Source organism: Neltuma alba, unplaced genomic scaffold, assembly GCF_004799145.2.
Source record: "Neltuma alba isolate B1F8T4 unplaced genomic scaffold, ASM479914v2 tig00002484_pilon, whole genome shotgun sequence".
NCBI lineage: Eukaryota > Viridiplantae > Streptophyta > Magnoliopsida > Fabales > Fabaceae > Neltuma > Neltuma alba.
Window position 1 is genome coordinate 52,039 of NW_021632877.1, and position 17,440 is coordinate 69,478.

General features: G+C 35.2%; 3 protein-coding genes across 5 annotated transcripts; 1 reads left to right on the forward strand and 2 right to left on the reverse strand.

Annotated features, from left to right (window-relative positions):
- Positions 1-253: 253 nt before the first annotated feature.
- On the forward strand, positions 254-3,624 carry LOC114729611 (zinc finger protein WIP3). Its single transcript, XM_028916644.1, has 2 exons — positions 254-844; positions 2,651-3,624. Exons 1-2 carry the CDS (start codon positions 335-337, stop codon positions 3,074-3,076), a joined length of 936 nt encoding a protein of 311 aa, XP_028772477.1. The 5' UTR covers positions 254-334; the 3' UTR covers positions 3,077-3,624.
- A 3,870-nt stretch (positions 3,625-7,494) lies between these two features.
- Positions 7,495-9,860, reverse strand: LOC114729649 (beta-1,6-galactosyltransferase GALT29A-like). Of its 2 annotated transcripts, XM_028916690.1 has the most exons (3): positions 8,174-9,860; positions 7,921-8,003; positions 7,495-7,842 (listed from the first exon to the last, which is right to left on the reverse strand). In XM_028916690.1, exons 1-2 carry the CDS (start codon positions 9,323-9,325, stop codon positions 7,947-7,949), a joined length of 1,209 nt encoding a protein of 402 aa, XP_028772523.1. In that variant the 5' UTR covers positions 9,326-9,860; the 3' UTR covers positions 7,495-7,842; positions 7,921-7,946. The 2 variants fall into 2 exon arrangements, with proteins under 2 accessions (XP_028772523.1, XP_028772528.1); XM_028916695.1 differs by lacking the exons at positions 7,495-7,842; positions 7,921-8,003 and having other exon boundaries at positions 8,050-9,859.
- Positions 9,861-15,111: 5,251 nt separating this feature from the next.
- LOC114729664 (zinc finger A20 and AN1 domain-containing stress-associated protein 3-like) lies at positions 15,112-16,227 on the reverse strand. Of its 2 annotated transcripts, none has more exons than XM_028916710.1 (2): positions 16,112-16,227; positions 15,112-15,890 (listed from the first exon to the last, which is right to left on the reverse strand). In XM_028916710.1, the coding sequence occupies exon 2, from the start codon at positions 15,842-15,844 to the stop codon at positions 15,350-15,352; it is 495 nt and encodes a 164-aa protein (XP_028772543.1). In that variant the 5' UTR covers positions 15,845-15,890; positions 16,112-16,227; the 3' UTR covers positions 15,112-15,349. The 2 variants fall into 2 exon arrangements, with proteins under 2 accessions (XP_028772543.1, XP_028772536.1); XM_028916703.1 differs by having other exon boundaries at positions 16,001-16,227.
- Positions 16,228-17,440: the final 1,213 nt, after the last annotated feature.

A 17,440-nucleotide genomic window follows, 5' to 3' on the forward strand; every position in this document is an offset into this window, starting at 1 on the left:
ACACATATATTCATGTATAGTAACCTCTCAGACTATTCTAGGATTCCCTTTTATTAATTGGGTGAGTCCAATGTTGAATGTCATTTTCTATACCCTACCATTTAGTCTCTTCTCTCTTTTCTCTTCCCTTAAAAGAAACAATGGGAGAAAGTAATGGTTAATTTTTTTAAAAAGCCACTGCTTTGATTAATAATCAAAAGCTTTATTTTTCTCGGGGGGGTAAGTGCAGGCTACCTTTCTCACATAAAGTCTAAATATTGGCCCTTTCGTGAGGAGAGAATATCACCACTCCAATCTATAGGATTTGGGGAACTCTGTGTGAAGATAGAAGAACATGGGTCTGAGAGATCAGTACTGCAATGTACAAGACAAGAATAATCTCTACTTTCATGCTTCTCCAAATTTCATAGAATGGCTCAAGCCATCATCATCATCATCTTCTTCTTCTGATGAGACTTGTCAAAACGAGGCCGTTCGGGAGACCATCCAGTTTCTGCCCCCATCGAAAGATTTGGAAGTCGGAGTGGAAAAGGAGGTGTTTGGATCAGTGAAAGAAGAGAAGGTACTGCTGGAGCAAGTTGGGGTGGCTTTGCACATTGGGTTGCCTACTAATTACACAGAAGAAGACAGTGATATGAAGAAGAAGGTTACTGATGTTAAAGAAGAAGACGAAGAACAAGAAGAAGAAGGCATGAGGATGAGGATGATGAAGAGAAGCTTCCATGGATCTTTCAACCAAGAGAGAAGGTTCTGGATACCAACTCCTGCACAGATCCTAATTGGGCCGATGCAGTTTGCTTGCTCCATATGCAGTAAGACCTTCAATAGGTATAACAACATGCAGGTAAGCTTCATTCCTTCTCAACTTTTCTCGTCAAGGGGAAAAATAGTTTTCATCTTAAATTCTTGTTTTTGGTTGACAACGAAAAACAGAATGTCGTTTAAAAAAAGAAATAAATGGAAACGATTCAGAAGCAAGCGTCTAATTATATATTAACGGCCAGCTAGCTGCTCTTATTTCTTTTGAAACGAAGATCATCCATATGCTTTCCTTATGCATAAACCATCAAATTAAATAGTTTGCACTTCAGTAGATCTATGGTATTTTCTTTTTCCTCCCTTCCTTTTTAAGGAGAGAAAGACCGAATTTTTTACCGTTTATAGTGAAAAATCCCTAATCAAAAATCACGTCTCTAGCTTCATGAGGTCTAAATAAAGTATTGATCCTTTTATATGGTATAGGAAAAAAGCTGTCTTCTGTAAAGAGGGTCGATAGATAGATATATCTACCTATAGAGGATGGAGAATTTAGATCACACACGTGTGCAATAAGATAGTTACACTTTAATTATAATCCTACTAGATACATACTTATTTAGATTATTTAATTTGATAGTAATGGTTCTGTAGAACTGGGATGAGTTATGAGGGTAGAAGTTTAGGATTAATCAAACTGTAGCAAAAAAAAAGAGAAGTCCGGCGCATTGAATTGAAAAATCTTAGAGAAAACGATTTCTGGGTATATAATTATTGATCTCTTCCTAATGTAGCATTTCAGTTTTCTTCATTACCATGTATATCGCTAATGCAGGTGCATGCATGACAAATATATATAACTGGTTCTGTGTGCGTATAAACAATATCAAATTTAATTGTATAAATAACCATGCATATATATGCTTCGACCCCAGCCAAAATACTACGCATAAGCTAAGCCTTAAGTATATAGTCATGATGTTTTACATTATATATATATGAATATGATAATAAATCTCACGCGCATCATGATCAAAGAAAATCATTGAACTTCAATGAAGCATGGCTGCTTGATAAGCCTCCTATCTTTTGCTTCTCGCTTTAAGAAGTTTGATCGAGCGAGATCGATCGTGGCCTACATATATACCACCGCTCTTTTACTTTCTTTCTTTTAGCATAAAAGGTCCTTTTGTTCCATACAACATGTCAGAGAAAATTTACTCATCACATTTTCCCGTTTCTTCCTTTCCCGAGATTGCCCTTTTGGGGCAGAGCAGGTCTCGATCAGAAGGGGTAGCACAGGAAATGCTAAATAAAGGGTGACAGAAAATATAATCAAATAGCAAAGTTCCCGGAGCCACATGGACAAAGTTTAGGAAAATGTTCAAAACCTTCGCATCCGCAGAATTTTTCAAACTTATGCAGTTAGAGGGATAGAGAATTCAGCACGATTAGCTAGGGCTATAGCCGTAGCTTTTTGACGAGTGTTTGACTAGTTAGACTAACCTATCACTGCACACTGATAAGAATCCGAAAAGGTTTTAAATAAAGTTAACTATACAAGAGAGATTAATTGAGATAATTATCAAAACATTTTTCAGTAAAACTCCCATTTATTTAACATAACTAGATCTGATAATATTTTGGAAAGCAACATGAATACTGTGCCGGTCCATTTTTTATTATTAGTCATCCATTAGCAGGTAAAGGAAATAGGAGGCCCTGAATTCAAGCAAGACATAGACTTGGATCAGATTCATTGGAAAAGTCAAGAACCTGTCTAATCTAAGCCAGATTATTGTTTTATACTGATAAGTATTATTCAGAGATTGATGTGCACGTTTTACTATCTATCACACGTAATCCTAATGAATTTGATCCATTTTTTTGGCAGATGCATATGTGGGGACATGGGTCCGAATTTAGGAAAGGACCAGACTCGCTTAGAGGAACACAACCAGCGGCAATGCTGAGGCTACCATGTTATTGCTGTGCTCATGGCTGCAAGAACAACATCAACCACCCTAGAGCCAAGCCACTGAAGGACTTCAGAACCCTGCAGACTCACTACAAGAGAAAGCATGGCTCCAAACCCTTCATGTGCAGAAAATGTGCCAAGACTTTCGCTGTGAAAGGGGATTGGAGGACTCACGAGAAGAACTGTGGCAAGTTGTGGTATTGCACTTGTGGTTCAGATTTCAAGCACAAAAGGTCCCTTAAGGATCATATTAGGTCTTTCGGAAAGGGCCACAAACCCCATCCTTCTCTCGAAGGTTTTGAGAAGGACTCCGAAGAAGATGAAGTCATTACTCACACATAATCTAACACATAATATATAGCTGTGTGTTTGCTGTCAAATTTTACACACGTGTTGAGTTCACATTGCAGAATTTGACAGCAAACACCTAAATAACTTAAATTTACTTTGAAGTCTTTGGCCTTACTGTTATTATGAGGCTTGTTCTTACGCTTGTGCTCAGTAACAAAAAGTTCTCTAGAATGGAAGTGCTGAGGCATGACCATAGGGAGCGGTTTGCTAGGGAGCACTTGCTGGGTGATGACGAGCTATGTCTAGCTAGCTAGTAGGATATATAGAGGTTTGCTTTGTGGTTAATTATAATAAGATGGTCATTACCTCTTAAGTGATGAAGTAGATGAATTTTCTTCCCATAAGAACAGGAAGAAGAAGTAGTATTTATTAGTAACCTCTTCAATATGGGGAAAATTTATCCGCTTCATTACCAAATGGTGGTAATCACCTTTTGAGGACTTTAATTTGTTGTCATAATCTATATTATAACTTTGTTGTATATTATGGATTTGACTTGATTGCTATATGGCATTATGGTTTTGTTTCTGCACAGCTAAGCCTTTTAAAGTGACCACTAGAGATGAGTTTAGATATACATATAGCCATGATAATGATCTAGCTCAAGCACCAAATTAAAAGCATGTGAAACCAATACACGTGTGTGAATGTGTAACAAAGTTGAAAAGTTTAGTTTCAGTGTTTCCCTTCAAATTCCTTAATCTCTATATATGTATAGTCGGCGATCCACAACTCCAAAAGAAGTTTTAGTGCAGAGAAAAGCGTTTATTAAACATGATTAAGTTGACAACATGATTAGAGATCATAACAACTTGAGCCTCGTGAGGTCAGAATCTATGCGACATAAAATGAGAGTGGGTATTAAATGAATCATAAAGAGAATATAAGTGTGTGCGCGTGTGTGAACTAAATTTGGCTTTATTTATATAATACCTGCCCCCATTTGCAGAGGCAAAGTGGGACTGAGAGTCCATTCTGGAGGGCTCCAGTTCACCAAACCATCCACCAATAATATATCATCATGTAGCTAGAGAGATTGATTGCCCAATATTAAAAGAATCAAATCTAACAAGCACGATTAATTCTTTATGTCCCATGCTTATTAATTAGATGATCTACTAGATTGAAATAAAAACTCCCAAAATGGTGATTAATATCCTTAATTATTACATCCATGTTTGAAAAGAGAGAGCATGCGTAGCAATATATACAAGGGCCTGCTTTTTCTCAAAGATGACATGGTGATGCTTGCTACACGTGAGGGAGAAGAGAGAGAGAGAGAGAGAGAGAGGGGAAATTAAAGGGTTAATTTGAAAACAGGGGTGGCTTTAGGTAAGATTGACCAAAGAATACAAAAGTAGAAGGAAAAAAGGGAGAGGAGGGTGTGTTTGGTTTATGAAGATAAGGGACCTCCACCATGTTTTGTCGGGTGAAAAAAGATCACAACCACCATCTTTAATTGCACTGATTTAGCAAACTAAACTTATTATCTAACTTAACCAGCTTGCCTTTCAATATTCTAAGTCCAAAACATCTAATTATTCTTAGCCTGGTTAAGTAAACCACGCTCGCCCAACTGGTTGCCTTGATAGAGACAATACTATTGCACCCAATATGAACCCTTCTTTTCTCTGTTTCAAAAAGAAAATGACAGCTTAATTACTTTGCCCCATCCATATCTAGCCTTCTTTTACTCTAAACAAAACTCCAAATCGTTGGCTATGGGTTCAATTACTCTTGTAAATAACGTAAATACTGATTTGAGCTGCAAGCAGCTCTAATTACGTATTAGTTATTACTTTTGTGAAAAAAATTTGAACTATTCCGATATCTCAATATATAAAATATGTAGTTGTATTGTTTTTTCTTTTTATTATTGTTTAAAGGTGTGTTTGGCAAGCACCCCAAACCATGGTTTTGGGACCCAAACCATGGTTTGGGAAAAATGTTAGCCAAACACCCTTAAAAAAATCAAAACTATGGTTTTGGAAAAAGCAGAAATTTTTTACTTTTGGAGAAAAAAGGGAGAGTGTGAGAGCCTATAGGATATGTATCTTGTTATTTTTTTTATAAACATATTTTTTATAAACATATTTAATCTTATATCTTATAAATATATATACATATTAATTATTTATTAATTATATTATCTTATATATTATTAATATATGTTAATAAAAATATATTATTAACAATTTTATTCCTTCAAATTAAAATATATCATAAAATATATTTTTCTATAATTATCATATTAATTTATGCCAATTTGTATATATAAAAAGTACTTCTAATAACAACTATCCAAACACTCACACTTCTCAAAATCACTTTTTCACAAAATCTATTCTTCTCAAAATCTATTTTTTTCAGAATCTATTTTCCAGAAGCTATTCTCCAAACCATGATTTGGTTTCATCCAAACATACCCTAAGTCACGAATAGTCCGCTTTATTTCTTGAACTTTGTATCATGCATGGGACCCATATTTAGTTTTTTGGGTTAATTTATGAAATTGTTAATATCGTGCTCGTCTGATTGGCTTTAAATATTATGTCCTGTCAAAATGTCCGCATTTCTTTGCTATTATATCATGCCATACTTATGTCCGTACTGTCATAACAACGAAATGTAGAAAATATAAATTATTATATATACTGCATGTGAGTAAGTAATATGAGATGATGGTCAAAAAAGAATAAGTAGTATGAGAATATAAAATGTGCCTGGAGGCGTCGTAGAACTATTTTAGTGAATCAACTGAGCATGCCATGGTAGTATTTTATGAATTATCCATAGTTGGGTATGAGTTCAATTAAAGAAGGAATTTTTGCATCCATGATCTCTTTAGAATTTTTTTTTCTTCCCCTTTTTGTATGTGCAGGTGTAATTACATGAATAATAGGGCTTCCAAGTTATCAAGCTATCTCTCGAGTTTTCACATATATAGTTTTAAATTATTATCTCCAGTCTTTAATATAAGACCTTGTTTAACTTTTATTTTGGTTCTAATTAGAAGACCCCAATTCACTTTGTGTCTCATATTTATGTATTTTTTTTTCAAGGTGGTCTTTCTAATAATAGTAGTTTTAGCCAATCAACTTAGTAAGTAAGAATATTTTAAGAAACACAGTATTTATTTATTACAAATAATTAATTTAACTTATTTTCTTAATCTCTTCTAATTAATCAACTAACTCTTATAATTATGATTGGAAGTAGTATTTTAAAAATGTATAACTGATAGATACTTGAAAAATAACACAATCTTGTGACATCGGAAACAACCTGTTATAATGTATACCGAAAACTTCACTCGTATTTGCAATCAGGGGACAAGGACTCGAGGGCAGCCTGCAATTCTAGTACTGGTAATTTGTCAAGCCCAAATGGAAAGGAAGGTCCATGTAAGCAACAGTTTCTAGTATTCTTACCTTGCTGGGCCCGATACCAAAAATGGTTTTGCTCTGAATCAATCTGGCATTTTAGATTGGACCATCAAAAGCCGAAGAACAAACAGTTATCTTAATCTTACCCATTATTACACTACCGAGCATCTGATGGGCCAACTCACCACAAGACCACCGCCCCGTAAGTCTTCGGATGTTTAGTTACGACACTTTTCTCACCGTGGTTTTGTTTTGGGAAGAAGCAAAGCATTATTGGAAAACGACTATTGATAAGCTTGAAGTTGGAACACTCCGTAATTGGTAAATGGTAATGCTAATTAGTAGTATAAGATAATGAGTTATTTTCTGTCCAAATGTCTTGTGTTATCATTTTTTGTCGCTGTTCCCAAATTGGATTGTTCTAGTTTTAAGAAGCAAGTTGATTGGTGGCCTGGCCTGACCTGCTGGACCAGAAAGTGTTGGTACATTCAGACTCGCAGAAGCCATGTGACTGAATGAGTAGGGCAATAGCTTTAGGTAATGTCTGGCTCTTGCGGTTTTGTGATATTCCTTTGTGGGTAAGAAATTATATGCACTTTGTTTGGTCCCATACCGGCCATACCTTGGACATTCGAACACTGTTCTATTGGCATCTAATTTCTCTGCTATAATCAATTACGCCTTCAGTCTTTGGCTTAACTTTTTCATCAGCAAATTTTAGAAAAGAGAAACCCCATTATATTAGAACAGTGCTAGAGACGAGAGTGTGGTGGTGTCTGATTAGATGCACCAACACGAACTTATAGGCTTACCAATTTCTTGAGGTGAGGTTGTAAGGAATTGACATAAGCGTTTGAAAATACAACACAGCTCTGTGGCACTGCATCGGATGGTGGGGCATTGATGTTATGTTGGTACAAATCCTCTAGTTCATAGTGGCGTGAACTGTTTTTGAAGACCACCTTATTTGACTTTCGAGGATTTTTTTTCCCTTCTTTTCTGTTGGCCCCATTTGACTTTCAAGATTAGAATACAGAGCATTATTATTATTAGTAGAATACATAATAAGCGGATTCAGAGAGGGCGTGAAGTTTTGTGTTGCTGGGTTTTGCTTAGGTGTACGAATATCACATTTTTGCAGTTTCTGATACAGTTTACTGCTTAACTCCTGAACCATCAAAGGCCACATTGAAACACTGCGGATGACCATTATGTATCAAGGATAGATGGGGAGGCAGGAGATAATGTTCATTCCTTAAAATGCCAGAGACCTTAAGCAGATCACATGGTTCGATTTGAGTATGTAGACAAGGCTTTTGATGATTGTTGTAAGGCTGTCAAGAACATGAGCATTCACGTGCCGTCATGAAGCTACAATACAAAATCAACCGCATGAGAGTAGCAGATCAACATAATCTTGAGTGTAGAAAACAAAGATAGGTACTTAACCATTCAAGGATCGAACTTGTATTGATTTAACCGCAATTTACACTTAAAACTGTTGCTTCAGCCTGGTTTTGGCAGTAGTAGTTCTGAAATGAGGGAAAAGACCCAAAAAAAAAATAAATCTTCAATCAGTATTCCTTTCCACACTATCTGCCCATTTCACAAAAATCATGAGAAAATTTCAGATGCTTCATGATAGACAAATTTGCTGACTGCTTCACCACAAAATCAGAACAAGGGGTCATTGATACAGCACCACGGGTGGAATCTTGAATTTGTCCGAGAGGAAAGGTATTGCCCTGCGTCCATCGACCAGGTCCCCGTAAAAAGCATATTCTGCTTCATAGTCATGCAAATGAAGCTCAGCCTTCTGATTCGTATGATAATGATGCCTGGCTGAGGCAGACTTGCCGAACCCAAATATACTGACTCTATCACAGATTCCTAAAGCTAACATAACAGCTTGCATACCAGAAGAGTAATGAAATAGAGCACCATCATGTGCAGAGCTCCATTCTTCCAAAGCCTTCCCTGTCTCCTCCACAAACCTCTCCAAGGAGTAGTACTTCACAATCCGAGCACATAACATATCGAACCGTGGATCGGTGACCAGCAATGGTGCTTTGTGAGAGGAATTGCAAACGGTGTAATCCAAGAAATGAGCTGGTTGGCAAATGTACATAACTATTGGCACATTAGCTCCATATGGGTGACAGAAGCATTCTGTCCTCCTTGCACAGAGATGCAAAATGTTGCTATTTACGAATGAAATGCTTGTTTTAGACCCCACTTTCTTCTCAAACTTCTCAACCCTTGCATTGTTCAATCGGATAACTGCTTCATGGCTATCAATGAGCTTCCCATAGTCGTTGTTCAGCAAAATTCCACTGTTGCCAACCACCGCACAAGACGAGTATCGCCGCTCGGAACCCGCCAATCCATTGTGCCTATCGATAGGAAGCTTAACTAGCCGCGTCAAATCGGACATAATACTAGGCTGAAACCTCTTTTTCCTGGTCCAATCGTTCAAAACCTTTCGGAAATCGAGCCAATACCTATAAAACAGCGGCGAGCGTATCGTTACCGCTAGCCTCCTCGGGTCCTTATCAGTGATCTCATGGTGAATGAATCTACGCCAAGAGACAAACGTCCGGTGCCGGGCTTGACTTCCAAAGTCTCCATCCAGAAGCTGCTGGATTTCTTGCTTCGACTTCTCTTCTCCGATATCGATGGCGGCGTGTTTCAGCAGCGTCGCGTTCAACAATGGTGCTGCCGGAACTTGAACCCATACTCTGCTCTCCAACTCAATGGACAATAAGCCTCTCCGAACAAAGGTTCTGCAGCTGAGAGTGGCAACGAAGACGACGACAATTAGAACTCCAAACAGCGGGCGAATCGAACGCTTCATTGGAAAGGCGTGCTTAACGGAACAACTTGTCGGTGTTGCTAAATGTGGCCAGAAACTAGAGATCTTGAAGCTAAGAGCGCCAGATCCATCTTTGTCTCCGAGAACATTAAGCAAGAGAAATGAAATAAGCGAATGAGGCCACAAGAGATCCCTGAGAGGTATTAGCGAGGGCAAATATACTATGAATCACGAACGTAACATAGGGTTGACTCCGGGTTCTGGACAAAAACAGGGCTTCTAATCATTGCGGCCTTTTGAAAAGAAATGCCAATACTAGATGAAAAACAAATTTCCAAGTAGGAATCACAAGTAAAATCAACAATAAGCTACAGTAAGGGCCTTCACTACGCAGATGGACCATAGAGAAGCTACGAAGAAGCAAGCAAAAAGACAAATCGAATGGAGCAGCAGCGGAAGCAGTAAAATCTGGAGGGGATGTAGAAGAAACGGAATAAAGAAGAAGGAATATTAAGTCGCAACTTCAAAACCCACATGGGAGCTAAAGCGAAATGAGGAAGACCGGTTGATAAAGCTGCAAGCCGGAGAAGATTCGAGGGCACAGAAGAGGGGAAAACGAACCCTAACAAAGAAAGAAGAGAAGTGTGCGTTGAAGGGCGTTGCGAAGACGGTGAGCAGCTGCGGGCTTGAGGCCATTAAAAAAGCATGCTTTTTCTGATTGCAAGCGAGGGAGAGAGATGGGGCCTACTCTGGGGGGTTTTTGTGGGGTATAGTGAATACTTACCGATGCGATGATGTAGACCGAGGGATTCAGATTTTAGATCCGATCCAATCCAAGCTTTGTTCCCGTTAAATTTATTAGGTTAGACGATTAATTATTACTATCACCTCTGATTTCCACTTTTTTGGTTTCAAATACATGTTGGGCAGATTTTCCATGGGTTTCAAGTTTTAACTTCTACTAATTTTATTAAAAACGATGTTCAGTAAACTGATTGAAATGGAAACAAATATAAGGACATGTTAAAAATGTTTTTATGCTTTTACATAGAAGTATTAAAAAACAAAAATATCAATCCCAGTATTAATATATATAAATTAATGGAAATTTTTTTCGCCAATCTATTATAAATTCTCATCGTTTATAAATAATGCGACTTACACGTATATGTGACATGCAAGCCTAGTTTTGTTGGATATGGATGAGAAGATTATTAATAATATTATTTGCATAAACTTATGTCATTTTCATGAATTTCAACCATACAATTATTTTCTATTTCTTTTTAATAAAAAATACAGAATTTTATGGTTGGTTTTACATTAAGCTGTACAGTTTTTATTTTTAAATAGATAACAAACACATTTAATGGTGTGCTCTCCCGACATAGTCTTCAGGGGGACAAAATATGGGAGCGTTTCTACTCACTCTGTCCTTTATTAGCACTGTGTGAAAGTGGAAATAGAAAGTTGGGAACATAAAATCAATTGAACTGCCCAAATCGCGTAAATAAAGACGTGTTTGGATGTGTCTTGAAGATGTTTTTAAAAATATTTTTTTATAAATCGAGATAAATTTTTTTACATCTTTATTTTTTATACTGTAAAATTACTTATAAAACAATGATTTGGTTTTCATACAAAATTTCTCTAAAATCTTTCGGTAATTTGGTTTTATATATCAATGCACTGTATTGTTCAGGCAAACAACTCCCCAAAAAATTGATGAAATTAATAGCAACGTCACATGATTGAAAATGAATGCAAATTTCTTTTTTCGCCCGCTTTATCCTTCCCCGCTTGACGCGCTTCTTGGCAATCACCCTCGCATTGTTTATTTTCTCTCTCTTTTTTTGGCCTATTGTGAATCAAAATGAAACTGATTTCTTGTGTACTATTAACTTTATTTGTTTCTTTTTCAGTTAATAGTAGACATCGCGGAATATTAGGAATTGACAAAAGTCGTCTGGTTATAGCTTCCATGAAATTTAACTTCTTTTTTTTGGCCTGATATGAAATTTGACTTCTTAGAACAAGTTTCTAAGCATTGTCCTCACTTTGACATTTTCCCTTTCCTAATAATTTGAAAATGACCTAGAGATACTAATGGACCTGGCACCTGGATCTCATGAAAAATGTCAGTTCCTCATGTTGTGATGAGTCAGTATTTAAATTATCACTAAGAGATATATCCATATTTAATATCTGACAATATTTTAAATATGATTGTTTCTAATAGAAAGATATCCATACGTAAAAAAAATGAAAGTGATGGATATTTTTTAAATAAAATTATATTCCTTTAAATGCAAGAACTAATAATAATAATTATTTTAATTCTAAATATGATATCCCTCCCAGAGTGATGGTTGCATTAGTGTTTGTAAATTTAGATTTCCTCTCTATTTTTTTCAAATCTACAGTCTCCTTAATTTATCTTCATTTTATTAACTTTAAAGCGTTGATTTTATGGAGATATTTAAAATCTCAAATTTACATCTGTCCATTTCTTCTATCAATAACAAAGACTAATTTTGACTAATTTCCGAATCTTAACTGATCCCCTTTAATTTACGGAGACCAGAGAGTAACGCTCTATAATTAGATGTACTTTACATGTAAGGGTTGTGGATCGCACTCCTAATTTCTTGCTCAAGGAACAAGAGCCTCTATCATTTACACGCAGCTTTCTTTTTCATTTGAATTAGCATTAGGTGATTTTGTTTTTTTCTTTTCTCTTTAATTATAATATTCATTCTTTTATTAAAATACACATTTATTAAAAAGATTTAAAAAAAACATAAAAGGCCGGGCCATTATATTTGAAAATTTAGAATTAAGTCCAAATTAACCAAACAACTCGGCCGGTCCGAAGAACAAGAAATAAGACTAAAAAAACTATTATATGAGAAACTAAAAACCAACTATAATATTCACTTAAAGCTTCCTTCTTCTTCTTCTTTTTTCTGGTAAAAGAAAGTTCATGTGCGTTGGGTTCCTGAGACTCACTAGTTTCAGAACATACTTTTAGGATCAAATAACGCTTACAGAGATACTTACAGATTGCCCACCAATAAAGTCCCAACATCGACAGCAGGATTTGAACTCACGTCTTTATAAGTTATGAGTCAAAGCAATTCTTAGTAAGAATAATAGATTTGATGCATGAAGAATTACTAACACTAAATATCTCATCAAACCTGGAGAAGAATATGACTTGAGAAGCTATTTTAAGGATCCTGTCAGCTAAAAGACTAACAGATTAGATTTTGTTTGGATTGTGATTGGCATGGCCAAAACATTCGTTTTTAATCTGAATTAATTCGCAGTTACTCCGACTGGTTTCTCCACCCACCAATATAACCAAACTCCTCTTTTTGTTTTTCTATTAGCCCTCCTCTTTTTAGAGAGAGAGAGAGATTCAATGCAACTGCTACTATTAATCCGCTCAACTTGACCATTGATGATTTTAACAAGTTTTTTTTTTTTTTTTGCCAACGATTTTAACAAGTATGAATTGACAATGTCAACATGTGTAATTAATCCTTTATTTTTAACTATTACAACCCTGACCTTGCTCAAAGATGGTTAACAAACATTATTCGGGGTAACGACAATGACAGTGCCCCTGCACCGCTTTAACAGAAATTGAGTACATGAACTAAACTTATATATTAAAAAATAAAACCAAACTGGTCAATATTAGACTTAAAACATAAAATAATATTATCTCCCAGTTTAATTAATTGAAGAAAAAATATATAAAAATGACACTTGAACTTAAAAATGTCAAAATAGTCACTTGAATTTGTAAAATTCTAATTTAGTTACAAATAACCAATTTGACATCTATAAATTTGCTGAAATGACCATATTATCTTTTATTTTATTTATTATTTTTTAAAAAAACCAAATGCCTTCACTGGTCGCCGGCATCAGAGCTCCAGCGGCGGGCAATAATTTTTTTAAATTTTTTTACAACTTTAGTAAAACGGTTAACAAGTTTTGTAATGCTATTAATAAGTTCAATATAATAGTTAACAACAAGTTTTTTAGAAAATTCAAAAAGTAGCATTTTTCCAACTTTAGTAATATTGTTAACAAGTTCCGTAACTCTATTAACAATTTGGGTATAGCATTTAACAACAGGTTTTCTGAAAAATTAAAAAAATAACATTTTTACAATTTTAGTAACAACTTTTTTTCAATTTTTTTTTTCTGATTTTAATAAAATGGTTAACAGGTTTTGTAACGTTATTAACAAGTTTTATATAACAGTTAATAATAGGTTTTCTAAAAAATTTAAAAATTAGCATTTTCACCGCTTTGCTAATGCCGTTTAACTATATTAACAACTTCGGTATAGCATTTAATAACAGATTTTCTGAAAAATTTAAAAAAATGACATTTTTACAACTTTAGTGACTATTTTTTTTGAAAATTTTTACAACTTCAGTAAAATAGTTAACAAGTTTTGAAACACTATTAATAAGTTCAATATAGCAGTTAACAACAGATTTGTCAGGAAATTTAAAAAGTAGTATTTTTACAACTTTAGTAATGCTGTTAATAAGTTATGTACCTTTATTAACAACTTCGGTGTAGCATTTAACAACGGGTTTTTTGAATAATTCAAAAAGTGATATTTTTACAACATTAGTAACGCGGTTAGCAAGTCATATAACGATATTAACAACTCTCATGACCATAATGGTTGCCTAATAAGTGAAAAAATTTTACTGTACAACTTTCATAAGGAGCTAAGATCAACCTTCACGAGAGTTATTACATGACTTGTTAATCATGTTATTAAAATTGTAAAAATGCTACTTTTTAAATTTTTCAGAAAACTTGTTGTTAAATGCTATACCAGAGTTATTAATAGAGTCACGAAACTTGTTAATGGCATTACTGAAGTTGTAAAAATGTTACTTTTTGAATTTTCTGAAAAACTTGTTGTTAACTGCTATATTGAATTTATTAATAGTGTTGCAAAAATTGTTAACTGTTTTACTAGAGTTGTAAAAATTTTGAAAAAAATTGTTGCCAGTCACTAGAGTTTCAGTGACTAATTGGTGGCGACTGCTGGAGCTAAGGTGACTGTGGCCACCTGAGCTTTGCTGCTGCCGATGGCACCGGAGTTCCAACGACCGCCGGCTAGCGGGGACATTTGGTTTTTAAAAAAATAATAAATAAAATAAAGGGCAATAAAGTTATTTCAGTAAATTTATAAATGTTAAATTGGTCACTTGTGACTAAATTGGGATTTTGCAAATTCAAGTGACTATTTTGATATTTTCAAGTTCAAATATCATTTTTGTGTTACTTTCTCTTCATTTAAATATATTAAAAAATTAATTAATTTAATTATTTATAATAAAAATGAGTTAATTTTTTTAATACATTTTTTTTTACTCATTACCACTTTTAATAAAAAGATTACATAATATATGCTATATAAGCAAGTAGTTTTTTTAGTTTTTTAAAGTAATCAAATAAGTGTTATAAAATAATATTATTTTATTTATTCCCCTCTTGGGGGAAGAAATCCACATATTTTGGTGTTTTAAAATATTTTATTTCATACCATTTTCTTGATCTTTAATATGAGACTTAATTATTAAGTTAATTTTGATTCTAAATATAAAATTTATGATATTTATCAATTTTTTTAAAATTATCTTTATGAATACTCTCTCAATCATAATTCCTAATCAAGTAGGAAAAAAGATAAAATATTAAAAAATATCATATTTTTTATAATTAATTAATTTATAAAACTGCCTCACTGACGCACGCACCTATAATGAATAAAACACAGAAAAGGATTAGACAAATGTATTTAATTAAACATTTATTAATTCATTGAAATTTACATCATGGCTCAACGGCGTGAGAATAATGCTCCCCAACCCACCAATCCACCAACAACCAACCGCCAACAGCGTCCGAACCACGACCCTCCAACCACTAATGACCCGATGACCGACCCAAATTTCAGATCCGAATACCTTTCCCAAATGAAATATAATCACACACGCGACATGACCATAACACCCTTCCTCCTCAGATCTTTTCTAGCTTATCGGCCTTCACTATTGGATTGGCCTTCGCGATCTGCTCCCGGCCCATCGTCTTGAAGTCGAACTCGCACCCGTGCTGTTCCGGGTATCGGTGGGCCCCGCAGTACGTCGACCCGCACCGGCACTTGAACCCGGTGAGCCCCACGCGCCGCCTGCACGTCATGCACCTATTCGGCTGAGCCGGTGAAGCGCTCTTCGGCTCCTCCGCCTGAGGCGCCGGATCAGCCGCAACAGCAACCGAAGACGAAAGATCGGCAACAGGTTCCAGCGACGACGAAGATGACTCCGATTTCTCCGCCGTGGACGGCTGAGGGACTATGGACTGATTGAGAACCAGCTTGGCCGAAGAGGATTGTTGCTCCTTGAGCTGCAAATCTCTGTAGCATTTGGAACAGAGATTCTGCGTCGCAGGACTACCGAAGAAGCCGCAGTTGTTGGCACAAAGGCGCGGAGCTTGGCATCTATGTTCTTCCGCCATCTTCTTTGATCGATGTCGGTCCAATCCCGCCGAGAGATCTAGCGATCTGCAAAAGGAAACGCCAAACAACGTCAATCAGTATATTTTCAAACCTAAACAAGCAGGAAGAATTTTCCAAAGACGAAGGAACATCACGTAGAGGAGGAGGACGATTACCAGCGAAAGGAGGAAAAAAACGCGGAAGAGAGAAGAAGGGTTTGGGGGATTAGAAGGGGGGACAGAGAGGGGAATCTGCAGAAGAGAAATAAAGAAGGAAAAGAAAAGCACCTCAAGAGGAACGCAAAGGGAGGATGAGAGATGTGGAGCTAGGGTATAGGATTGCTGGAGGGTGAAGAAAATTCCAGAGGCCTTCTTCTTTTCTATATGTCTGCGACTCTCTCTTTTCTTTTTTTTTTTTTTTTTGGGCGTGAATTGCTTTTTTATTTATTAATAAGGGGAGAAACGGCGTGACCCCGTCTATTGCTAATTTGTTACGCGCCCCCCAAACGGTTTTTAATATGAGTGCCTCTTTTTTGGTTTATTAAGGCCGTGATTACCTTCTGGAAGCCGTTGTTGCCACGCCACGCCCCCCTTCTCTCTCTCTCTCTCTCTCATTTATTCATCCTTTGTTCTTGCTATTTATTTATTTAATTTAACTCCTCGTTTGGCCAAAGCAAAAATGACATCTATTAGTTCCTGTCAATTCACTGAACCTAGACATCATTACCTCATGATGTTCTTTTTATCAGAATCTTTTTTTTACTAGCATAAAAAAGAGAAAAAGAAAAACAGAATTTCACAATATAAACAAGGAGGGTATATATGGATTTTTTTATTTCTTCTCTCTCCTAGATCCTAGAAAAACATAATTTCAAAATATAAACAAGGCAGGTAAAATCCTTATTTGGATATTTTTGGTCAACTAAAATCTATATATGGATTTCCTTATTTCTTCTCTCTCCTAGATCCTCTTAATCTTTTCCTCTTTTCCTAATTTTTTTTAATCCCGAAAAATTCACAAAGCAGAGTGTAAATATATTATATTAATTAATGGATTGATGATTTATCAACAAAATAAAGAAAAAGCAACGAAGCACTTCATTCTAATTTTAAATATTATTCTTATTTTTGTTAACTCTAATTCTAATCTACAGAAAATCAATGTATATTTTTAACAAATAACTAATTTAACTAATTTATAAATTTATCTAAATTTATAAAGTATATCATATATTAAGGAATAGTAATTAAAAATAAAAAATTACTGCAAACAATTTTTTCCCATCGGACTAATTAGAAATTTTGTTCTGGTTTGATTGTCAAAATATTCTTCCAAGCATAATATCATCCGGAATGCAACTATATCTAGGAAAAAAAAAAGCATATAATAAGTAAAATCCTTATTTGTGGCTGCACAAATGGTAAACAAATGATCTGATTGGGATACTTTCACTTTTTTTTTAATATATTGTTTACGATAAAATTAGATTTTCTTTCGGCTCTTAAACAGTTGAACGTACTCTTCATTAATAACCGAATTGTCGTCTCTGTTATCCCGGGATTTGCCTAGCTTTGTATTGTTAAACTCTGCTTGCTTTTGTATTCCCAAAAGAAGAA

Coding starts and splice junctions, on each gene's coding strand:
- LOC114729649 (XM_028916690.1), bottom strand. CDS start 9,325: ATGAAGCGTTCGATTCGCCCGCTGTTTGGAGTTCTAATTGTCGTCGTC. Junction 8,004..8,173: donor AATTCAAGATTCCACCCGTG/GTGCTGTATCAA, acceptor CCCTCATTTCAG/AACTACTACTGCCAAAACCA.
- LOC114729611 (XM_028916644.1), top strand. CDS start 335: ATGGGTCTGAGAGATCAGTACTGCAATGTACAAGACAAGAATAATCTC. Junction 845..2,650: donor ATAGGTATAACAACATGCAG/GTAAGCTTCATT, acceptor TTTTTTTGGCAG/ATGCATATGTGGGGACATGG.
- LOC114729664 (XM_028916710.1), bottom strand. CDS start 15,844: ATGGCGGAAGAACATAGATGCCAAGCTCCGCGCCTTTGTGCCAACAAC.